We start from the raw sequence: 25,680 nt of genomic DNA, 5'->3' as shown, positions 1-25,680 counted from the left end.
AGACTGACAGTTATTTGATCGCTGGATGATGATAAGGGGGACCTTTTCTTTTTGCTGTCAAATTTTTACAGCGTTTCCAATTTCAGAAGCGTCACAGACCAAGCCAACTGTGTGTTGCTCTGTTGAAAAGAAAAGTGTTACGCAGAGGTTTTTCATGCCACCACCTTCAGAATGTAGTAAGATAAAAAATAAAGGTGACACACTTTGGTCTCTTTGTGTGGACAGCGAATGGGTTTGACTCCCCCTCTGACACAGACACCTTCTTTTCACACTCCTGCCACGTGAGCAGTGGTGTTACCTCCCAGAAGCATCACATTCACCTGATGGCTTTGTGTTTATGCAAATAAACCATTGTGCAGGTTCCACACGGACACTACGTACCTGCTTCAAAAGGACGGCTCGGTTCACAGAATCCTCAGTCTTCTGGCCATGACGACACAGAAAGGGTTTCGGTGTACACAATGCCATTTTCTGCATTGACCTCAAATCCAGAGAAGGATTGAAGTCTGAATCAGTGAACCACCGAATGAGTTTTTGGTACATCACCAGCGCCTACACTAAGGCCCCCCTCACGTATAGCTTTCCCTTTGTTGCTGGCAAGACACCATAACTCACGATTTGCGCGAGTGCCTTCTCAGTGTGTTTAGGGGTAGCAGTAACGCTTCAGTGGAGACGGCAAACCTTACAATGTGACCGAATTCAGGGCTGGACTGTGAGATGCCTACAATCCACAAGAGAGAACCGTAACCACAGTATTTTAGTCACAGAAGAGAAGTATTAAATGAGGTCATTATGATGTCATTGAGTAGAGTCCTGAATAATGAAACACATTTCCAGTAAAGGACGGGAAGAACCTCTCTCTAAGGATCTATCAGCAATTCTGTGAAATGTGCAGCCTAATGTGTGAAGACACACATCCATCATATTACAACAGGAGAAGTTCAGTGCAGGCAAATGAGGCTAAATGCTAAATAGTAAAAAAAAAAAAAAAAAATGTCACGCAAGCAGTATGGACTACATAGGCGAGCTCAGGCCATTGCTCAACCAGCCCAGTTCACCAAGAACAAATAAACAACTCAAAGCTAGTGGTGGAGTAATTCAGAATGGCAAAACAATTGTGCCATTGTGTCTTATTGAATGGTGAGGTATGGTATGGTCCAATCTCATTTGGGGTCAGACCCCTCAAATGAGATGACTGAATGGAACTACAGCATTATTTTAGAATCCTTTAGAATCCTTTGAATACACAGGAAAATTGTGGCTCATCCAGTCCATTCCATCTACCTGAAAATAATATCATAAACAGAAAAGTAGGCTATATTATACATACAGCTCATATAGGGATAAGTCGTACGAAGGTTAACAGTTTCCGCACACATTTCTGAATCGTTCATGAATGACGTCTGTGATCAGTGGAGCGTCTCCGTCCCTGCGAACTGAGCGGGCGTGTGACTCCATTCCGCCGTTAGGAAGGGTAAATGAAACCGTCTCAGTGCTGCAAACTCCACACAATCTGTGCTTATCTGCTGAGAGCAGCTTTCAGCACAGCTCCGCCACTCACAGCTGCCGCGTTTCTGCCGGGAAATCTCAGCTTCAAATGAGAGAAAAAGCACAGAAAAAAAAACACGACTTATGAGAACTCAAGGGACCTATATATACTCTGAACTTTTCCATTATTTTGTCAAGTCCACATGGGACCGAACACCAGTATGAATATGGGGTATCAATATTTCGTAGGGGTTTTTGAAGGTCCATCTCAGCTTCAAATGAGAGAAAAAGCATGGTAAAAACCACGACTTATGAGAACTCAAGGGACCCATAAATAGTCTGTACTTTTCCATTATTTTGTCTAGTCCATATGGGACTGAACACCAATATGAATATGGGGTATCAATATTTTGGAGGGGTTTTTGAAGGTTTGAAGGCTACAGCCTTGAAAGCTCTGAAGTAATTTACTATGCATGGATTAGGCTTCATGTCATGACAGGTTGGAAATTGGTATTTCGAGATGTCAAACTCAATAAAGCGTAACTATTCAATAACAAGCAGCGGCTGCAAATAAATTCTTTAAATAGTACATTTGTAATATGTAACAGCAGGCTCATTTGCTGTTAATTCATTCAGCAATAATAGCATAATCGTAGTATAATAGTATATATAAAATGCCAGAATGGTGGCCAAAACCTGTTGCAAATTCATTATAGTGCTTAAATTTGCACTGCTTTTATAATTGGAAATGTTTATCATTAATATCTCCCTTGGTCTGAGCAACCAGCTTTCTCATAATGTCCCCTTACATTTCACAACCTTACATGGGAATGCGGGCCCTCTGATTAAAAGAGACAGATTCTGATTAAAAGAGATGAGCGTTTTGAGGTGAAGGAGTGTCTGAGGCAGGTCTCCTGCAAGCTTCTGGATTAAAGCTCCTACCGGTCTCTCAGCTCAGCCTCTCTTTGAGATTTAAGTCCTGGGGCTAAATTTGCTGATACTTAACAATTCTAGCACAATCTGAGCGTAGTCTTCCCTGGCTGGATAAAATAGGAAGGACTGCCCCATCCTGACGTCTGCTGTGGTCTCTCCCTCGGCGTCCCTGTCCCTCTCTCACAAACTCTCTCCGTAGGTCTAATTGTACCTATCAGCAATGCATGTTACCTTACCATTTGAATCATGACTTTCAGCAGGGAGTTACTTTTTTTTTTAACTGCTCACAACCCTATGGAAGAAATGGAGAAAGTGTCTGGATGTGTAAGTGCAGCACGCATTGCATTTAGACAGAACGAAGCCCAAACTCTTGATCTGATATTAAGACCACTGTCATACAGGTACTCCATACTGTACAGGCCAGCCTCAGTACAGGGCAGCCAGTCAGAACTCATAACATCAAAATGGAACTGTGTAATATCATAACATTCATCGCAGTTCCTGACATAAAACTTCCTAGAAATTACCTAAAATTTGTGCAAAAATAAGGAATTCTCATTTGTTACTGCGCTGTGAGCAGCACATAAATCAACACACTAAGAAAAAATGGAATTGAAATCGAAACCTGTAATTCCCAGAATTCCAGTGAAAGTAGACCGGGGGAATTGTAAGGAATGCACCCCCGTTCCGCTTCCACTCCTTGGCCTTAATTTGCATAATTACTCAGACTCCCTCCATTGGCCATACAGGAAGGTGGGTCACAGACACACGGTGATGACGGCACTTTAATCAAGTGCTCAATAATACATCGCACAGGAATTAGGGCCTAAGTTTGTGTGGGCTGATGAAAAGGTCATTTGTCCTTGACAGCTTGTCCATTTGAAATTGATGTTAAGAAAATTAGCTCCCTCCCCCCGACCTGTTCTGTTAGCTTGAGTCATTTCTGCGGCGGGTCGTCATGACTGAAGCAGTTTGAGGCAGTTGAGGGGAAAAAAAGAGAAATACCGAGAGTGGTGTGTTAACTTTGGGCTCCCTGGCAAGAGTCGTTAATGCATTTTTTTTTTTTTTTTAACACGGTAACACTCAAACCCTAAGGCAATCATTTTGAAGGCAATTTCTACAACTGCCAGGAGGGTAATAGGTAGAAAAACTGATAGTCCAGGCACATGCTCAGGGAAAAGATTGATGTTAAAGCTATAATAAGCCCCTCTGGGTCTGCCAGGAATACTATATATTTTTTGCTATATATATACTGCACACACACACACACACACACACACACACACAAATGTGCACATACACACGGAAGTGCATATGCACACAAACACAAACACACACACGGCAGCACTTTGTGCATTTGTAAACAACACCTAGCGTACCTAGAGTCTCTGAGGACTTCAAACAGAGGTTAATTGGACTTAGCAAACATTTCTAAATCCGTCTTGTCTGGGCCATTACCTTGGATGTGTGCTTGGTTGCGACCAACTAAATACCTTCCCTGGGGTTCATCTCCAAATTCTCCTTCTTGATTTTTTTCCACCCATAAAACTTAAAATGAATTTCATGTTCAGATCAGATATATGGTCGAAGTGAAATTTTAATTGCGGGTTACATAACTGATACTTTTCGCAGGACGACCCTGTGTGCCCCCTTTCCGGATAGAGGGACAGATGAGTGACTGCAACCCCAGCAGTTTCCTAAAGCCGGAGTGAAAGGTGGTGATTCATTTATTCATGTGCTTAGCGGACTCCCTCACCCAGAGTGACTTACTCAGCCTACATATCATCCCTTTACGCATCTGCATATTTACCCCAGCAATCAGTGCTGAGTGCCTTGATCAAGGTCACGACAGCAGCAGTGCCCCGCCGGGGACTTGAACCTGCAACCTTTGGTTTACTGAGACCTGACTGAGGGAGAGCCAAGCAGTGTCTGTGCTGTCATAAGACGGTGAATATCACTGTCCCAGCTGGAGGGGAGCGGGATGCTTGGGGGGGGGTAGTCTTAAACACAGTCGATAATGTTAATCTGAGAGAGGCAGCAGATGCTGTCCGTGCTGTTCCCTCCCCAGAAGCCTCTCTAGCCCCCGGATCGACCTCTGGGCACCTGTTTTAGCCTCACGCGCCCGGGCCAAGGCCTCGCAATCCGGGGCACGGCTCCGGGAAAGTCCCTCCTCCAACTGTCCCCTTGGCTCCGCGGAGACAGAGAGGATTCTAGAGGCTCTCGCTGTGTGTACCAACACCTGTGCGGTGACCAAAAACCTGATCAGAGTTTCTTATCAGATCAGCACCTCAGAGTCTTCAGTTTACTGTGCCTGTGATATCTACCATTCTGTGATATCAATACACTGCAGGAGAACTCCATCAGCAGACAGCCTTATTGTACACACAATATCAAGGCAGTAGCTACACTGAACAAAAGCCCCTCGCAATACTTCTGCTACATTCCTACGTTACATTTATTTTTAAATACAGACAGTCTGTGCAGACAGAATATTTAATAGTTGTAACAGACATTGTTTCTGTGCCCTGTGCAAGCGTTTCTGGGAGAATGCCTTCTCAGACAGGGATATAACCTCCCCCGTTTCAAATCCCCGCTCCGTGGACGGAAACGTTATTGAATGATATCACGCCGAAGGCAGCTCCGCGCGGCCTTACAGACGCAGAATGCCGCATTCAAGGGCACGTTTTTATTATGGGCTGGCATAGAGCGTGGCGTCTTGAAATTCTCCCCGAGACATGAAAGTCATGCTCAGCTAAACTGCCTCAAATCCTGACTTAATCCAAAGAGATCCCGTTTAGCATAAACTAAAATTCTTCGGTCTCTTCAAAAAAGACTTCCAGAATGAACCAAGCCATCTTTTTTAGGAAACCTTCTTCCTAGTCTCTCAGGACATGTGAAAAGATACCAGTCACTGGAGTAAAATATGCATATGCAAGTTGTGGGCCTTTGCTACAGTGGGTTTCTGGCATGGAGACAGTACATAATTGCATTGCATTTTTTTTGTTTTATTAAACTACAAGCTTGACTGCTAACTTGTTCTTATCTCCTCTGTATCGATAACAATAGGAGGTGAAACGCAGCGGTCACAGAAACACGAGCTCTATACACTAGATGAATGTGTACTGGAAGCGACTGGAAATATGCTGTGAATATATTAACACACAATATTTTATCACTAGTGGATATCAGCACATTGAAATGAGTTCTTGCCACACGAACAGCTCTATAGAGAAGGACATGGCAGCATCTCTCTGTCTCTGTGTCTGTCTCTCTCTCTCTGTCTCTGTGTCTGTCTCTGTCTCTGTCTCTCTCTCTGTCTCTCTCTCAGTTACGTGCCTTTGACTCAGTTTTTTACGCTTGTTGCGTGTTGGTCACCTGGGATGCCATAACTGATTTTAAAAAAAACGCTCTCACAGAAGCACTAATTTACGATTTTGGCAAGCACTCCAGAAATGACATTTTGTCTTTTTGTCCCATCACTGTTTTTTTTTTCTTGTTTTTCTAAACTGCTCCTGAGATTCTTAATCTAATTCACTGATGATCACTATGTTTTCTGTAAGGTATAGTGTCACAGCACATCAGCAGCTGCAAATGACAAAAAAGCCAGAAATAAATAAGCAGTCACACAAGCATTTGGACAAAATGAGGATGTTTTTGTCTTAAGCTCCAGCTTACAGAGTGCATTCTTAGTTACCTCTAGGTAATAAATCTTTTATAATAAACCAAGGAATGAATGAAATCACAGCAGCACTGTCCGTCAGAGCCACACCAGCACTACCCGCAGAGAGATATAATAAATCCATGACCCGGGCAGACCAGCAATCTCGTTATCATAATAAGCGGGAGAGCGGACCGGGCAGGTGGAGGTGCAGGGGTGACCCCATTAAAGCTCAGGTGTGGATGTGCGTGTCACACAGCTGGCCTTCAGCCTGGGGGGGTGGTGGGGGGGAGCTTGTCCCCCCCTGTCCCCCGCGCTGCTGTAATTAGGCCATTTTTACCTCAACCTCCGCGCTGTCCTCAAACCTGTTGATGACGGGGGGGGCCGCCCCCCGCCCCCTCCACCCCGCCTGTCACAGCAACGGCCAAGGCTCTGCTGACAGGCGACCTTACCCTCTGAGTTTCCCCCTGACTACGAGGTGTAGAGTGTGCATGTGTGTGTGCGTGTGTGTGCTTGGGAAGGTCTGTGTGCAGTATGTGTGTGTGCATTCAGTAGGGTCTGTGTGCAGTATGTGTTTATTTGTCAGGATCTCTCTACTGTGTGTGTGTGTGTGTGTGTGTGTGTGAGGGTCGGAACTTCTGCCTGACTCTGTTGCCCTGTGAGGGAAGGGCACTCTGGAGCAGATCAGCCTTGAAATCCAGGCAGGTGGTGAGAGACCGTGGCTCCTCACCTGCTCGGCTAAGGGCTGGAGGGACCGGGGGCTGCAGGGACCGAGGGAAAGCCCTACAGAGCCCTGCCTCACTGAACCCTCCTGAGGGACTGAGAACATTGCGAAGATCGACCTGCAAAAATGGCCTGAAATGCAAAGCCACGAATGTTTCCCTCGCAGGGGTTTCAGAATGACACGGTGCTGTGTAAAAATGAGCTCTGATTTGTCAGTATTTTCAATGTTCCCTTTTTTCCCCTCAGGGAGAAACGTCTGACTGAAAGGCCTAGCATTATGGTCAGTGATGGAGGCCTAATGAGGTGGCATATACATGTATACATTATACATATGACCATAACCTGTATGCCAGGCGGGGGGTGCCTGTAATTGCCCCTGGTGGCTGAGTACAGCCCTGCTAATGATCTCTGGTGCGTGAAGCCGGAGATCCTCAGATCGAACACGGCATTAACTCCAGCCCTGTAGCAAGAAGGAGGCAGAGTCCCAGGGAGAGTGGGGCATTATTTCATTTCATGATTTCCATTATTTGCCAATATGTGCTTTTATGCAGACATTTAGTTGAATGCATTCACTTCTCTCCATCGGTCCACGCCTGCTGCATTAACAGGAATGGAATTTCTGCTGCAAACTATCACACAGAAACGCTGCTTTTTTCAAACAGTTCTACATGGATCCAGCCTTGCGGCCCCTGATCAACCGCTTTTGTTTCTACTAATTGGGGGCTGCATTGCAGCACCCTCCTGACGGATTGTGAACATTGTTTTTTTGTTTTTAAATCATCTCTTTGCATTAACGAGATCAGTGAATAAAGGAGCAGCAGCATGTGGATGGAACCGCTGATCCCCTGACGGGTCTGCTCCTCACCTGTGGCGCGGAGCTCCGCCCGCCTGACCCCCTGGCCCGGGGCCCAAGGTCGGCCTGCATTCTGACAGAGAGCCTGTAAGACGGTGCTGCATTAAGTGGGGTGAGTGGAGACCTTTCGGCCCCAGCAGGCTGTGAGGGGATTAGCGTGGATTTCACCTGCAGGCAATGCACAGGCCTAAGGCGGCTCGGAGCCAAACGCAGCTCAGTAATCAAGGAGGAGTCAAGGATCTAAGATTCTCCAAAACATTTCCAACAGCAAATCTTGGTACATGGAAACACAGCATCAGTTTTCAGGTGGTTAGTCGCAACAATAATTACAGTAGCACTTAATATTAAGGTGACCTTACCCGGTGTAACAACTTTAGGAGCTAGTCTGTAACAATGTATTGTTACATAACTGCATGGTTACTAGTAAGCTTGAGCAGGAACAGGGTGTGCATTAATCTATCGTCATTTAATTAAAAAGAATCTATTACAGTCCAATGGTAAACTTGTCATTAAATTTCAGACCAAGGCCAATGGCTGTGAAGACTTGCAGGTGAATAAACCAGCTCCAGGAAGAATGCACTGTGGTTTAACCTAACTCCTTCTGAATTAAATTAAGAAATTAAACAAAAATGTGCAGAGAGAGAAAATTGGCCTTTAATGACCATCTGATTAAGGGTATACCAGTTCACCCATTTTGGAATGTCAATCATACATTAAAACAGTTGTATCTTTACCACTGATTTGAACAGAAAAGCAAGCTTGAGACAGTCAGCTGTGTCTCTGCTGCACTGCCTGAAAATATTTTTCAAATCTAGTTTCCTTAAAATATCACAGACACAAAGATTGTGGGGGGTCCCGGCTATATCACATGGTACACTAATGCAGTATTTCCCACTGGACTGGCACTCTAGGTATGGTTAGTACCACACAAATGTACTGTATACTTTATCATCCACTGCTCACTCTTTGTCCTTACCGTGGTCCAGTGTTCCACCCTAAAGGAACTACTGAAAGTGTAGCGAGAGTTTACACTGCACAGATCAGGAGAAACTGCCATCCTTTTGCACCAGCTTCCACGGGGAGGAGGTGAGCACAGGTAAGCGCTAAGCACAGGTAACGGGAGGACAGGACGATAAGGCAGCCTGTCCGCCCTGTCACCATGGCGACTTGCTTACCGCTCTGCTACACAGCAAACACTCGCCGCTTCCTCAAACTTCCTCCCGGGAGACGGTAATGAGCCGTGCGGCCCGAACAGCCCGAGTCACGCGAGAGACACTGTGCCCGAACGCCTACAAACCCACCATAATCCCTGCTGTTATAACACATCGACACGCTATCACTGCAGCTTAGGAGCAATAAATATGGTTTACTGCTTAACACAACAACATAACCCGCTCAGGAGCATGGCTCTTTATACAATTTCAGTGATTCTGTATTAATATGATACAGGAAAAAGGAGTATTTCAACAGAACTTTCTATACTGAGAACGATGTGCCATTACTTTAGTAAAGGTCTTTTTAAATGTATTACACTATCCAAACAAACAAATATAGCTGCTACACCGCTATGGAGCATTTCTTTGCTTTCTGGTTGTGGGAATCTGTCCCTAAGTCCACTGCTCCTGGGACGTAGTCAGCACTAAGTCCCCTACAGGAAACATACGACTGTATGTCACCAGACACATGCTCTCAGTGGCCATGCAACCCACACACCCAAGGAAAAAATGTACATACACACACAATATGCATGCATGTGCGCGCACACACACGCATGCGCACACCTACACGCACACAAGCGCATGCACGCACACCCACACACACGCACGTGCACACCTACACGCACACGCGCGCTCTCATGCACGCACGCACACACACACACACACACACACACACACACACACAGTCCAGGCGACAGGTTGGGAAAGTTTCCCGCAGTGTGAGGCTGCTGTCTGTGGGACAGGCAGGCAGAGGAGAGGCCGACTGGGAGGTGGTCACCGTGCAGAGGCCGAGCGGGGAAGTTTAATCAGTCCACCCTCAGTGTGTCCCCTGACAGGACACAAGGACGCCGGCTGAATGAGGACGCCGCTTAATGATCACGTTTAATTCCCACCATCTTCCAAAGTCCTTAATGAAACCCGGAGCGCATCTCCGCAATCTAGCCCTCCACCAGAATTTTCATTTTAATCTCATCAGAGGGGGCTGCTGATGACTTTGCAACAGCACCTTGTCCTTGCCTCTGAAGAAATGTCAAGGCAATTCAATAGATCACAATCACGTTGTGATCCCAACAGCAGTACAGATTAGCCCATATACAATACTCCTATCACTGCCTCAAAAATGACATCTATGACGTCTATGTTCTCTTCTTCCACAAATACGGCGAGGTATATTTGCATTGCCTCCTCTCCCTCCTCTATCATACTGTACCAGGAACAGTAGCACTAAGCCGTCCAGATGTCAAACTGGACTACGATGGAGGAAGGAAAATATTCTTTGGTAGAATTCCATTCTGACACCTTTAGCTGATGTATTGTTTTATCATGCTATCTGAGATAAGAAAGAGCTGTAAATCTGACAAGTTGCCATCCTCCTCATCATATCTCCACCTCCAAGGAAGAGACTCACCCCGCTCCCCTCACCTCCCCTCCCAGCCCTGGCCTCCAAACAGTGGTGTGACTCCCCCCCTCCCCCCATAGCTGTGTAGACTTACTGTACTGGAAAAAAAAAAAAATGTTTTTCTGTCATAACGCACATTCAGAATTGTGACATGACATTGTTGTCAGTTTTCCCGTATTAATATTACCCTGCTAATTTATATGTATCCTGCTTGACTGCATGGACACATAAATATAGACATCATAGAACTGGAAAAAAAAGCGAAAACATAAATTTAAATAATTAAATATATATTATAAAGCATGTATAAAGCCTTACATAGCACAGAGTATGTGACAACTCTCATCATTGTCATTTTTTCCCATATGCTTATATCAAATATCCGCTGCTAATTTATATGTACCCTACTTGACTGCAAGAATGAATATAGAAACAATACAACTGAAATAAAAACTAAAATATTATCAGTCAAGACAAAGACACTGGAGCAGAGAGGAAGCAGTGAACCAGCAGGGTACGCGCTGTACCTGTTGGTAAGGCACAGCTCACAGGTGAAAGGACAGAGTCCTGGAAAGAGCAGGTAGCTGATCTGAAACACCCTGAAACGGCCTGCACACTTTCCCCCTCCTCCACCGGACCCACAGGGTCCCCGCCTGGCACAGAGCATTGTAGGGAATGGAATGAGAGGAGCGTGCCAAACATCGGCCATCCATCACCGGCATTCCACACGCGGTTACCTTTAACAGATACCTTGCATTCTAAAGCCGGGGCCGAGCTCAAAAAGCTCCAAAGCGTTCTGTCTCTGTTGTGTCTTTACACAGTGTTGGAAGGTCAGGCTAATGCCTGTGTGTTAATCCATTCATCTGTTTGCAAAGTTGTTACATAATTCCACAGCCAACATAATACTTCACCTGGGGTAGATTTCCTTTATTCTTCAGAAAGGAAAAGGCAGTTACAAAGAAGGGATTGCAGGAAACTTTCAATGAGGTCTGTTTTTTGGAAAACCAGGTTGCTTTAGGCCAGGCGCCTCAAATTATGCACTATGTCTATGTGTGTGTATGTATGTGTGTTTGTGTGAGAGAGAAAGAGTATATGTGTATGTGTGTGAGTATTTATGTGTGTGTGTGTGTATGTGTGTGTGTGAGAGAGAGGAAGAGTATATGTGTGAGTATTTATGTGTGTGTGTGTGTATGTGTGTGTGTGAGAGAGAGGAAGAGTATATGTGTGAGTATTTGTGTGTGTGTGTGTGTGTGTGTGTGTGTGTGTGTGTGTGTGTGTGTGTGTGTGTGTCACAGGTTTCATTACGTCTATGCTTTATCTTTTAGCAGACGCCCTTATGCAGGGTTAAAGTTTCCTCCGAAGGCAGCCTGGAGCAGTAACACAGACATTACACCCCAGTCACAGAATTTACACTGCAGCACCTGGCCTGCTGCTACCTGCTCCAATATCACTGTGACCTATAACAGGGTGACATAACAGGATTGGGAATATGGAAGGACGTCTCGGTTAAATCACTCTTTGCTTCATTCACAGAGCACCTGCCGCAGAGAGCAAATGAACACATGTGCGGAGCTGGAGACAGAGAGCGGACTGACTCAGGCAAGGCGTGTCCCGTCATGACGGCGCACCTGTCTGATTACAGGTGAAGAGAACCAGGCCATTAGCACACAGGCACAGGCCATTACCTTTCTCTGTTTCAGAAACCCAGGAACACTCAAACCTGGCTATACATCCAAACACAAAAGCAGCAACCCAGTTCAATATAGGTTAGCGGCAGCAGGATAGTGGTGAGGAGCATGGCTTGTACCCAAAAGGTTGCTGGTTTGATTCCCCATGGGGACACTGCTGCTATATGCTTGGGTAATGTGCTTAACCCAGAAAATCCATGGATAACATGTAAAAACTGTAACCTATGTAAGTCAATCTGGATAACACTGTCTCCTAAAATGACAACAATATAATGTAATTTAAACCATCTGCCTTGTTGTAGGTGCTTGAATAATTCCATTAAACTGTTTCCCTGAAACTCATTTCAAAGTACTTACTCGTAAGACGATTCAAATCAGTTAGAATCTCCTATTAAAGATACATCAAATTATACTTTTACGGTAACAGAGCTAAGGTAACCAGGTTAGAACCACTCATTGACCTGTCCAAGTTCCCTTTAAACTGATGGGACTGTTAATGTCCTTGTTTCACGCAGGTGCATTTCACCTGGTTTACAGAGTGAACATTGGTTCACCTTTCATCCCATATTAATCTGACTCAAAGCCCCTTGTGACAAGAGACAAGTGCAAACTTGGAAAAAACACCCTCGCACTCAGACTTGCAAATCAGTCACAGCTTTTTTTTTTGTTTGTTTGTATTTTACGAAGGATTTGGTCTTTCGGGACCTTCGTCGGAGTGCACAAATATGAACAGAGCAGAACAGCACAGGGCTGTCTGTGGGAGGGAACTGTTCGTCACCAGCAGCACTGCAAGTAATACATACTGCTTGTAAGAGCCCAAAAATCAGCACACAAAACAGCACTTTGTACTGTGAAACCAGATCTGTGTATACAGTAGATAAATGTCATGGACTGAGCAAATAAACCACACACATATGTGACAGCACACAGCCCCACCCACACAAATTCTGATTGAAGTATAAAAACAGATTTTTTCTATTACTGGGAGACGTTAATGGCAAACTTGAATGGTGATGTCTCTGAGACAAAGGACAGGAGAAGTCCACACATTCTGTTGGTCAATGTCAGTCACAATAGTCTATCTGTGAAGCTAAGTGTAGAATACTGTTACAGCAATGATGACACTACTCCATTTAATTTGCAGTGCAAAGTAGCAGGCATCTTATAATTAGGAATTTATCCTGTTATAAAGCCTTGTGATCCTATTCCCACTTATCATTAAAGAAATGCTAGGTGAAAGCTTTGACATAAACCTCATGCCTTCTGTTTTCCAGGAAACTTTTCCTTCTTGGGCTTTTGCAAAGCACCTTAAAGGTCTCTTCTGGCATTGACTAATGTTAAATTCCACACCGCTGAGGCAAAGGCGAGGTCAACACTGTAAATGTGATTTCTTACACTGGATGTTGAGATGTTGGCCTTGTCCTTCTTTCTGTGCAGGTGAATAAAGCCAGCGGTAGCTGGTTATATGAGCAATGTTACTTTGACATATTGTGTGCTTCAACTCTTGGCAAAGGAACATTTTTGTGGGAGTACTTTGCGCAAATGCTTTACGAAACTTACATTCTCTCTTGATTCACGCCAGTTAATGCACTATATGCCCTGTCCAAATTCGTACTTCTTTTCTCAGAATGCAATTAACCTATGCAAACGCAAAACAACTGTCGAGGTGTTCTATTTTTAGCATATAGTGGCTGTTGGATATAATGTATACATAAACGTGACGTGTAGGTTGAATACATTAAACATCCTTGATTCACAACCCCTTCGACCGACAAAAAAGAAAAAAGACCACAACACATACTTTAGATTTTCCAATTCAGATGATGTCGTTATAGGATTTTTTTTTTTTTGCATTGCGTATGAGATTTTATTTTATCCACAAAACGCGCTGCACGCGCAGTATACTGCGAGCATAGGGGAGCGCAGCACAGGAGGGCTTGGTAATGTCATGACAACCTGGCATCGGAGTGAAAAAGGACAATACGTCATTCACATTATTTCTGTAATTTTAACAAATATATAAACTCTTTGAAGACCTGTGGGTAATCTGGGGCCAAGTCTACCGAGAAAAAGTGCTCATCATTGAAAGGCAGTATGTTCCGTTACATTACACAACTTCCAATAATCATAAAACATCAACACCTCCTTTATGATTGTTTTTGATGCAATAGTGTTATTTCTTAGGGTAAGTCTTTTGAACACTGAGGGTAAGTTTAATACATGTGCGGGGGTTCTAAAATTGCTGACTCCAACGTTAATCCGCACGTATTGTAAACTCATGGCCTTTGCCAAGTACAACTGTTGGACCCTTGGCTCCTTCCCTTTTCCTCCTCCTCAACAAAAACGGTAACAACTTTTTTTGTTAAAACTTCATAAATTCCCAAGATAAACCCCTGACCGAGCGAGATAACCGTTGACGCTCCTCGAGCAGATGTCATCCTAGCCACATGGTTGATGGGTAAACAATAAGACGCCTACTACACTGCCCGTACTCCATTACGCTAGAGGGTCAACTCAAGGTACGCGAATTAGTCTCAACAAAATAGCACTGGTTCTTCGTGCTTTCAAGAGGCAAGCAAGTCGGTTGCTGCGTGTTGTCACACACACGTTACCGTAGTAGATTTCCCTGGAAAGACCTAAGCACCTCGTTACATTTACAGATAGGAGAACAGGTGTTTATGTCCAAATCCTGACGACAAGCCGCTCTCGATAATCTTGTGCAACTTGAACATTGCCGCTGCCTTCGGAATCAGGCTACCGAAACATTCTACTCCAATTCCCGTCATCTCCTTTCCACAACCGCACTCATGCCACAGTTCTGAATAAATGAAATATTGTGCTGTTTTTGTCTAAAGGTTACTGTTATTGTCTGCATTCGCAAACGTAAAAGTGCAGAACATGTATCACACTCTTAAAAGCGATTCATCTCAAATTACGGGATCTTCGTAATTCTCCACACTTTATTCTGAAAGTAAATTATCACATACCTGGAAAAGCCCATAGCAGTGTCAGTGACAGCAAGGTGCTAAGTTTCCCAGAAGTCACCATCTCCATCGCCCAACATGCGCCGTCCGTGTGAGCCGCACGTACTCCCCGCCTCGCTGAAAGTACAATCCTCCGAAGAATTAACGTTATCTCCACGTAACTGTCCCTTGCCGCCGCAGCGGTAACCTCAAAAGTCAAACTGAAGACTGAATTAACAGTAAAACCCAGAGGTGAAGAAAACGTTGGAGGTGTGGGGAGCATGAAATTATTTAGAAATCATCTCCGGAGTATATCCGATGCGCAGCCGGGGAGCTGCACGGCGCAGACGGCTTTTTGTACTACTCTGTACACGGTCCAGCGAACCAGAAAGCAACGAGCGACGTCCTGCCAGTTTTGGAGTTCTTCCTTCCTGCTGTTTCTCTCGCTGCCTGCTTTTTAAGCACTTTGTCTCGGAGAATCATTAGTGGGTACGTAGCACACATAGTGAAGTACTCCTGTCGCCAGACGCTGGAATAGTGTAGTAAGCGCCCATCCCCCCGCACCTGTGCGGTGCAGCTACGTCTGCCGTGACCACAGACACGCCTCCCGTTTCGACAGGTGCTTTCAGCGTTCTGGTGCTGGCCAGTCTTTGTATTTGTGTGCTGTAGTTTCGTGCTTCGGAACTAATGCAAACTTTTTCCCCCCAAGACAGGATCCATGTCGACTCATAGAAAACAAGTAATGCGTGTACTTTGTGAAGTTTATACGTCTATAGACCGTACCCCAGCTTGCTAGTAGACTATTCCCTATCAGTGGCTGAAGGTAAATATACAAAGGGCTTGCATTACACACAATTACACACAACTTCTCCTGGCTTGTAATTACGGAAAGGTTGTCACTCCCACTCTTTGTATATATTTGCAACGTTGGGTGAAAGCACAGTCATTTAAAACACTGCTACTTATAGTAAAGATCAGTACGTTTCCCTAAATCTTCAGATTGAAATGGCTTTGTTTCTTTTAAGAGGAGTTGCGAAAGAGTTTAAGGACAACATAACACACGTCAGTATTTACTAAACAGACACCACACAGAGAGGTCACAGTTCTTGGACTGTACACGTCAAAGACGCCTGCTACAACACAGAACATCTCATTTATTATTTTAACCTGATAAGGTCATTAATCTTAACTACGATTCCATTGAGACAAGTACCCGGTTCATGAGAGGCAATTTCCAAGTTTCGGATGCTCCAAAACTACAATTTTTATGCGAGGCTTAAGTGAAGAAATAACAAGTGCTTTTTGCATTTTATTAACTTTTTTTCTTAATCCTCTGTACCGGGTGGGAGCACCTCATTAGGATCTCTGTCAGGAAGCTGAGGAGCGCGGTCAGAGCGCGGTCACCCCCCTGCACCTGACTTCAGAGCGCGGAACGGAGGTGAAAACCACCCAGCTCCTGCTCCCGAGCTCTGGCCAGTTGCCATAGAAACATAGCTGAAGTTAATGCAGCAAGACTGTTCAATTATTGGAGGTGGATGAGCTAGCTTAAATCTAAGTTTATAATCCAAATTTCTGAATCGAGGGGGCATAGAGGAGTGAGTGCTTGGAGATGAAATTTTGATAAGGGAGAACGCTGCAAACAAAGATAGCACAAGCGCTCAGTGAGGAATACCATGAAATTTCAATGAGTAATACAGTATTCCAGCCAAATAATATTTCATATTCTTGTCGATATTCATACCTGACAACAAATCTTTATTTATTGTTTTTTTAAACTGTATTCTCAATCAGGTTTCTTGTACACTTATAAATTTCAGCATAATTCTAGACTCAAAAGCAATGCTTTTTTGAGGGATTGTTTTGATGCAAAATTCAATTCATTCAAATTCTGCAAATACCAATAAACAGGTTTTTGAGAACTGTGATGACATGTTTGTGGATCCATATGAAGCTTGTAATTATCACAATAATCAGTGAAAATTGTTTTTATGAATTTAAACCAGTAGAGATAATGAACAGCATGCCGGGTGTAGAAATGAATCTGTTTTTTGTAGCTATGGTCTATCTGCTGCTGTAATAGTATTCTAATTTAATTCAGTCTCATCCTCTACCAAATTACATAGAAACAATGACATTTTTAATTAGACACATTATCAAAAAAGTACCATCAAAGGTAAAAATGAAATGAAACTAGCCTTGCCTTTTAGCTTGTAAAGCCACTTTGAAAACCTGCCTTGATTCATAAATGCGAATCCAAGTGAAATATTCATGCCTTCCAGTTCTGTACTTTTCCAGGGCTGAGGTTTCAGTGTATTACAAGGTAGCAGTTTCCCTGGTTTTAACTTTTCTTTCCATGACTTAAAACAAAAGAAATTCTACATCTTAACCACTGGTACACAATCCTGACAGATGGGATGGGTTTGTGATGCTGAAACAGTAAGTTAATTATTGAACGGTGAAGTTGAATGTTTTATAGTTTTTTTTTTTCATGTAGTACTGGTATTTTCAATTCTGCTTTGCTCTCTACCAAACACCTAGCAAATCATGTTCAAATATAAAATCCTTGACAAGGTTTGAACTTAAAAAGAAAACTCAACATCTCAACATCACAATGGTCTGAGTCTGAATGGTTTCAGAGTTTCAGAATACAGCCTCTTACCTACTGACCAATATACCCGTGCCCATGTATGGATAGTATTCTCATCTGTGTGGCAATATAATATTGCATATCATAAGGTAACATACACATAATGCTCTGTATTATTATAATATGATATCAGCATACATTTACATCACAGATATTTTCAACTGTTCATCATTTCAGATGTACAGAAGTTTTATAGTACGCTAAAGGAGAACTGAAATACATAATAACCTTAAGGTGACCTTTTTTTTTTTTCAAACTTATGAATAAATGATGCATGCATTTTCATGGATGAAACACAATGAATCTCCTTTTAGTGAAATATAACTAAATTTACTAAAGGAACAGGGGATAAACCTGAAACACCTCTGCTCTTTGTGTTGCAAACAGAGTCATTTTCATCGGGCGTGCAAAGAAAATAAGATGCTGATGGTGAGTGTAAATTATTGATCACTCCTGGAAGAGGTTGAAAATAAGGCAGTGAGTGAAGAGAGCACCAGGCTCTCGGGCTCTGATCCAATACCCCTCCTGTCACACTTAGGGCTGTGCTCCTTCAAAAGTCTCACAAACTCCCATTTCATCCGATCATTTGCATGCATATCCAGGATTACATAACCTGGATATTTAAAAAAAAATTCTAGAGCCCACAGCTCCTAATGTTCATCCCTCTACAGAATACACTGCCAGCGTGTAGTCATGTAATCAACAGTGCATGATGAAAGCAAGATTTATGATTGAGTAACCTGCCAATAAAGCCCAGGGGATAACATGACACCTTCTACGAAACTCCTCTGTTAATTATTAAACCTTTTCTAGTGAAGCCCATGATATGGTCTAAGTGGAGCAGCAGAAGAAACAACTGAGGGAGAAACCAGTGAAAATTTCCTCATGTGGCTGCAGGAGGGAGGAAATCTGTATTTTGAACAATTATGAGGAAAATAAGGGACATGTGTGCGAGACTTCTGTTGGCTATTTGTACCACTGTTTCTGAGTGTGATGTATCCTCAAGGAAAATTAATGTAATTTAAGTGTAAAATTTAATCACAAACTAAGGTAGTAAAAGGCCTGTAAAGATTTAAAATACACCCATTTACTCTGAGGTGAGAAAAGAAAAATATAAAACATACCCTTTGATGATTTTTGGCAGTTTTGTGGCTTACATCTGCCATCTAGTGGTAAAAGTCAAAACGCATCACTTCATGAATGCACTGTATCGATGGTATAAATGAGCTTTGTGACAGTATTGCTTGCTTTGGAAGTATAGACTATAACTATTGTTTTTCAAACTATCCCATCATTTTCCAAAATTTACTTGGACATAGACATGTTTGAAAGTAATTAAATGACTATCCCCTGCCAAATGACTTACCTGAACTTTCCATCAAAATGAAATGACAAAAATTAGTCTTAAAAAGGAGTAACTCTTTAACTGTGCACAGCAAGGGATTACTGGGTTGTTGATTTTCTGCTTTACAAATAATATAAGTCAAAAGCTGTCATAATATGCATGCATAATGGTGTCCATGGCAACCTTTGTTTTTGTGACTCAAAAGCACTTGAGAAATATGAAAGGAATATGACCGTGTTATGCAAGGCAGTTATCCTTACTGTCCACTAAAATTATGTTACATTTGTGGACAGCCATAGATATAGATATACTCTGGATAGCTATTGGTGAAGCCAGCAGGATGTTTTATACAGAAACCACTGAAGGCCTCCACTGTTAACTGGCCTGGGGAGGGAGGAAGTGACCTCATAATCTTTCTAACAAGCACAAAGCACCGGTCAAATGAAAAAATCCAGTTACAAACTATTACATCATGTAAGTTCCAGGAACTCTCTCTGACACAGGAAGTAGCCCACTGACAGCACTGTTACTTTGTCACTGATTAAGACCAATGCAAATGGAAATTTCCACGCTGCAGGGTGCTGTGAACGGCAGCTTATTATCCAGATGTGCATTTATTTTGTTTTTTACCAACAATGTAAACACAAAATAGAGTGATCAAAAAACAGTTGTACATGTGCTTGAGGTAACGGTGTTCACATAAAAATCTTTCAAAAACAAAGTGGAAGCTTTTTTTCCTCAATAACATTTGCTGGAATGACGCATCAATATATGTTCTTAAATATATATATATATTAATATATCCAGATGGATAGATAGAATTGGTATTTGTATTTGTATAGCTATAATTCTCCACTCTTCATCACTAACACTAACTTACAATCCTTGCTTCACTTTTACCTGGGTGTCTCATCTGGGACAATGTATGAGAATAAACTTTAAAAGAATAAATAAATAAAGAGAAGGCAGTTTTCTGAGTGGCTGAATCCCTCTGCCTGCCCCCGCCCCTATGGAAGAGCTCCTCCCCTACCTTATATGGGCACAGCCGCTTAGGGAAGAACACAAGTGTGTCTTTTCGGCTGTTAGCGTTCATAACATACATTCACAAGCCGGTCTATAAACACAAAGGGCTTTACAACGTCTCCTTCTCATTGAACTTCAAGGAATAACCCACCGCCATCTCTAAACACTCCAGCAGGGACCCGGCAGAGAGGAAGTCCAGCTCCACCTCGATGAATTTGACATAGATGTCTTTGTGGGAGGAGCCGCCTTCCTTCGGCTGGGCGGAGTTCTCCTGCAGGAACCTGGCGAGGGCCGGGGGTTCCCCCCGCCTCCCGCAGCGCCTGCCTGCGGTGCGGAAGTGCTGGTGCAGGCACTGATGCAGCGTCCTGTCCTCCGCTACGCCCAGGAAGCAGTAGGTCACTGCGGGCGACGCCTTCGACGTCCGCGGCAACCGGGTCCGGCTCAGGTCGGGCTCGCTGAACTCCGGAGAGGAGCAGCTGTTCCCTGAGCTGGAGGGCTGGGCGGTGGCGGGCGTGTCCTCGAACCCGACAGCGTACAGGCCGTGCGTTCTGGGGATGCCCTCCGGCAGCTGGTACCCGCCGCCCGCGCCGCGGGAGACGGGGATCCAGCCCACCTCCATGTGCAGCTCCAGGCAGCGCGCCTCGCTGATGGTGATGTCCAGGAACTTGTAGAAGACGCTCTTCCAGTTCATCTTCTGCACCTTGGTCATGATGATGCGGCCCTCGGCCTTCTCCGGGTTGAAGTACTCGCGCAGACGCTTGCCCAGCGGCACCTGCGAGCTCATCTCGGCGTGGTGGTAGCGGATCTCCTCCTGCCAGCGCGTGTTGTAGCCCACGCCGAAGATGGCCAGCTTGTTGGACAGGTGCAGGCGGGAGAAGTCCATCCACGTCTGGAAGGGCTCCCACTTCGCCTGCGACGACTCCAGCATTCGCACCACGTTACGCATCACTTCCTGTTGCCTGGTGACAGAGGGACAGAACGCTAGGGCGGGGCGGGCAAAGACAAGCCTGGAGTTCGCCTGAGCTCAGCATGGACTGGCTGTGAATTTAAAAGCATGTAGTGCGCTGCAGAGTAAACCGGCTTAGGAAGCGGCACTTACTTTCAGATAAACCCTTTGCTCTGGGGAGGGTTTCCACTTATTTAGAGACCTTTTCCAGAAACCTTAAAAATGGCCTCAAGCTTCCTATCAGATGTTACGTGACAATCAGTAAATTGCTGGCTGTTTTCTAGAGAGTATCCCTGGCATAGCTTCGAAGGGACTGCAAATTTCAGAAAACAGACAGTCGCGAAACAGTAGGAGCATATAGGTTTCTTCTGGCCAATTACTGATGGTATTTTGACCACTGGTAAATTCATAAGTGAATCGCTAGTGTGTCTAACTCACATGAATCAACCTGTGGGATTGAATAGTGTTGTGGTGTTCGCACCAACAGACTACACACAAGTAACTGTCGATTGCAGGGATTCTAACAGAACGTCAGCAGAGTACTGAGCAGAGAGGTCAATGAATCAGATGAATTCATGACAGACGCAGTGCTAAGAATGTAAAGCGATTCAGAAAAACAACCGCTGCAGGCACTGATTGTGCTGGAGTCTTCATGAACATGTGGGACAGCTGTTGAACAATGCCGCGCTCCCGGGGGGATTACGGCCGACCAAACGTAAGGACTCACTGGATGTCGTCTGAGGATTCCTGCTTAAGCTGCAGCCTCTTCTTCGAAAGCCGGATTTCCACTGGAAAACACAAAAGCTTTTTCAGACAAACGCCAGCGACACAGGGGTCACATGTACCCACCAGCTGCTGCAGCCCAACGATGCTTTCTCCCGTCTGCAACCCCAAACTACACTCTACCGAACATTCAAATCATACAAACATTTTTTTTAATAGGAAACCACATCAGAACACCTACAAATCACAGGCCAAAAGGAAAATAACAGCTGCTTTTGGAGATCTGTGTCTGTGGAACAAACTGAGTAATTGGCATGTTTTGCAACTGAAATTGAACTATCCTGCTGTATCACATTCTGATGCCTCTAGAACTTAAAAAAGGTAAAGGGTAAATTTTATTTATTCCTGCAGTCAGATTAAATCATAACGGAGAATGAGAAAACACATGTTGATCACTCTAACCTTTGGTTGCTAAGTTGTTGTGCATGCTGCATTATTAGGTGAACTCAAAAATGTGTGTCTTTAAACTTGTTTGTATTTGATTTAGTGAGTCCAATGAGATGTGCAGATATCTTGGAGTGAAGTTTTTGTAATTAAAGACTAGCACTCGATTCATCAAGTGTAAAGCTTTTCTAATCTGTCAAATAATTGGGGAGCAGGGATGAATTAGGATGCGACCAGCGAAATAACTCATTGCAACTTCTTGTTTTTCTTTTAAAATGATCACGGTGTAAAAAAACTGCACATCTCCAGTGGAGGAGTATTTTTGAGATCCCGCAGGGAGGATGGGCATCGTACCGTTCTGAGCGAGCTCAAATCATATGGAGAGCAAACATGATGCAGTTCAATATACAATGGTTCCACTAACAGTGGAAATCTCAAAGTCAAAGTGTATTTACACTGTCACCACAACAAACCACCGTCAACGTCAAAAACCTGACAACTGAAGCACATATACATATAATCAAACTGCCATATGTTTGAACGTGTAAAATTTAACCACTACTTGTCACTTATCACCTGTCACCTGTCAGTTACCTGCCAAAAACCACAACCGATTCACAAACACCAGGAGTGATATGAAGATGCTGTGGGGCGAAACCACCAATTTCTCACTGCATCCTAAACTTGGCTGTAAGAAAACCTCTAATCACTCGTTTCAAAGCCCTCAGTTTGGGTGAGAGGAGTAATCATCTTCCTCAGATCTCCTGTGAATCTTGCAGGGGAACAGCAGGCAAATCTCACAAAATCCCAGAGGAAGGAGATTAGGAGTCTAATTCAACCTTTCGGTCTTCCGTCTGTCTCCTTCTCTGAGACGCCCACGAACAGACCCGGGGTCCTCCTGCAGGTTATTTACCCCCACACGGCACCACTGCAGCGTAGTGGTGCGGATTCAACTTCAAACAAGCTTTATTGACATGACCACACAGATGTGCAGTACTGCCAATTCAGATGCTTATTTACCAACCGGACAGTCATCTTGTTAAGTTCAAAACCGAAAACTCTCTCTCTGCCATCACTGAAGCCACAGCCATTCTGATTTGCCTGATTGTTATGAACATTCTAGAAGGGATGTGGTGTAAAGCAGATCATCTCAGGTATGCACAGGAAGCATACAGCACTAGAATGCATTGATGCAACAAACTGGAACCTCTTATACAAAGAATGGAAGGAACACTGGAGCTGATCGGGACATAACCGAATGTCTGTGGTAGACCTTCTCTTCTTCCTCTCTTCACTTCTCTGCTCCTTGTAAGCAATTCTGGATAAGAGCGTCTGCTAAATGACGGTAATGTAACGTACTGTAACGTAATAGCCCCACTCACCGGTATCCGAGTCCGCCTCTGGGAAGGAGGGCGGGTCCTGGCTGCCCCACGCCTCCTGGGAGTAGTCTTCCATGGTGCTGCCGTCCGACTCCATCTCCTGGTACAGCCCGCTGCTGTTGATGAGGACGGGCTGGGAGTCCCAGCCTCCCTGGCCGAACACCTTCTCCAGCTGCTCCAGCGAGTAGCTGCTCTTCCTTTTCCCGATGCCGTGCTCCTTCACACGGCTGTAGCATCGCCGCAGCGTCTGTCGGCAAACGGCGTGTGTAGAAAACAGCGTCAGGACACAGTAATTCATACTACGACAAACAGCAGCTAGACTGTAATCAGCTCAGCCTGCGCATTATTTAAAGGAAGAGATGAGAAAGTGACAGCATTGTCATCCCTGATCTGTACAAAAACGCAGACAGCACAGGGATCTCCTGTTACCGACCCGAACCGTTCGGACACAAAACGGGAGAAAGGCAGGACCTGCATATCTGGCTGTAATAGAATGGCTCTGATACACCTTTTTAAACATGCATGCGAAAACTATATTGCAAAACCGAGCTGTTTTGTTAGCCAACAAAGTTAAACAGTAACATAAAGAACTATGTTAGGGCTAAAGGGCTTGTCGACTTGCATGTTTCACCGCATGATATCATACTTCATAGTACTAAACAACAGCTGACTGATGACAGCTCAACGCACCGAATACATTGACATTCATACTGTAAGTACTTGCTAACATTACGCATTTATAGATAACATAGCTGGCCCCTTACGCAAATTTAGCGTCCATGACTTTACCAACCTGACACTTATGTTTTATCTTATGCAGCTAAACGGCTGGCGCAGCTCATAACTGGTGAGATATAGCTATATATGCAGAAACTGTTGCGATTTACCTTCATCCTCTCCCTGCATTGCGAAGGGGTCCTTTCATAGCCGAGCTCCGCTAAAGCCTTGGACACCCTGTCGTACATAGCCGGTCCCGGAGCCTTTCCGGAAAACACCGTCCCCGCCACCTCCAGCTGCTGCATCCGCGCCTCGGCCAGCCGCTCGCTGCCCCACACGGCGATCAGGGCGTTCGTTTCGGACGGGGTCCATGACATGCCCCGGCTGGCGGGGAGGCTGTTGGAAGCCGCGGCCGATCCGCCCCGGCCCGCGCTGCCGGAGCTGGAGACGGCCGCGCTGAGCGGCGAGAAGCGGCTGGGGGTGGACGGGTTGGAGTGATACTGGTTTCCGTCGCTCAGATCTTCCGACTCCGACTCTGACGGCGCTTCGCTCTTCGGGGTCTTCATCGCCCTGGGATTTTTGGGGGAACGCTCAGCCTTACAGGGCGCAGCCATCTTGGTTCTGCTACTGCGGGGCGGGGGAAGGGTGTGTTTATTTCTGGGGGGGGGTTGGGGGCAACATTATACAGTGGTAGCAAGTAACAGTAGTGAGTGGGGCAAGAATAATATCCCAATGGTTTTCACTACCCCGCAAAAATACAGCCAGAAGGCTGAAGAATTCTGGTGGACACGTAAACGCTGACCAAACATTTGCATAGTGAATGCAGGTAATATGGATATATAACCAGTAATCACCTGCATACAGACCCCAGATCAGTTTCTCTCTCAGCGCAAACATTCCATTCTGCACAGCCGCAGAGACATATCCCGCACAGACCGCGCTCCCGCTCCTTCTGCAGCTTCTCCTGTCCTCAGCTAGGAAACTAGCTATAGTTCGCCATAAGGTGAGACACTTCACCCCTCACCTCGGGTATTATATGCGCATAATGCGCACCTCAAAGCGCATATAATACTATCCAACATTTATACCATATGCACTTTATTCTGTGTAATGGTTCTGCAACATACAAATAGCTTCTGTGGTTTTTAATGCGCAGCTCTTTGTTTAATGCAAACCACGTATCTGCGAATTACCTTAGTCTGACGAGACCAGTGGACACAATGACCAGAGCTGTCACTCGCATATGAAACAATTCATACAGTTGGCCACTAGGCGGAGACAACACCGCTCCTGTCACCTATAATGGAGAGAGCGGCGAACAACGTAAATTTACTTAACATTCCATGTTCCTGAGAGTGTGTTCGACAAAAACATTTCTCCCCCGACGATAAATCACTCTGAATCTTAACACCAGAAACACTATACACTCCATACATAGAACCTAGAGGTGTGTAAGTCGGCAAAGTATCATTAAGACAGCAAGGTCCATGACAAAGGTAGCCTAAAGAGTCGCAAAGAAAAATGGAAAGAAGAA

At 44.6% G+C, this 25,680-nt stretch overlaps 2 protein-coding genes across 2 annotated transcripts in view; both read right to left on the bottom strand.

The window, feature by feature from the left end:
* The window catches only part of esamb (endothelial cell adhesion molecule b), a 44,491-nt gene extending 29,046 nt beyond the window's left edge, over nucleotides 1-15,445 (bottom strand). Inside the window, exon 1 of the mRNA XM_036537064.1 lies at nucleotides 14,947-15,445. Coding sequence (XP_036392957.1) covers nucleotides 14,947-15,205 — 259 coding nt within the window. The 5' untranslated portion in view covers nucleotides 15,206-15,445. The remainder of the gene's footprint in view (nucleotides 1-14,946) is intronic.
* A 4,375-nt stretch (nucleotides 15,446-19,820) lies between these two features.
* Nucleotides 19,821-24,760, bottom strand: LOC118783476 (myb/SANT-like DNA-binding domain-containing protein 2). Its single transcript, XM_036537369.1, has 4 exons — nucleotides 24,317-24,760; nucleotides 23,433-23,676; nucleotides 21,611-21,671; nucleotides 19,821-20,896 (listed from the first exon to the last, which is right to left on the bottom strand). Exons 1-4 carry the CDS (start codon nucleotides 24,758-24,760, stop codon nucleotides 20,047-20,049), a joined length of 1,599 nt encoding a protein of 532 aa, XP_036393262.1. The 3' UTR covers nucleotides 19,821-20,046.
* Nucleotides 24,761-25,680: the final 920 nt, after the last annotated feature.

The sequence above is a fragment of the Megalops cyprinoides genome, chromosome 9, assembly GCF_013368585.1.
Source record: "Megalops cyprinoides isolate fMegCyp1 chromosome 9, fMegCyp1.pri, whole genome shotgun sequence".
NCBI classification, from domain to species: Eukaryota; Metazoa; Chordata; class Actinopteri; order Elopiformes; family Megalopidae; genus Megalops; species Megalops cyprinoides.
This window is presented reverse-complemented; position numbering and strand designations above follow the sequence as displayed.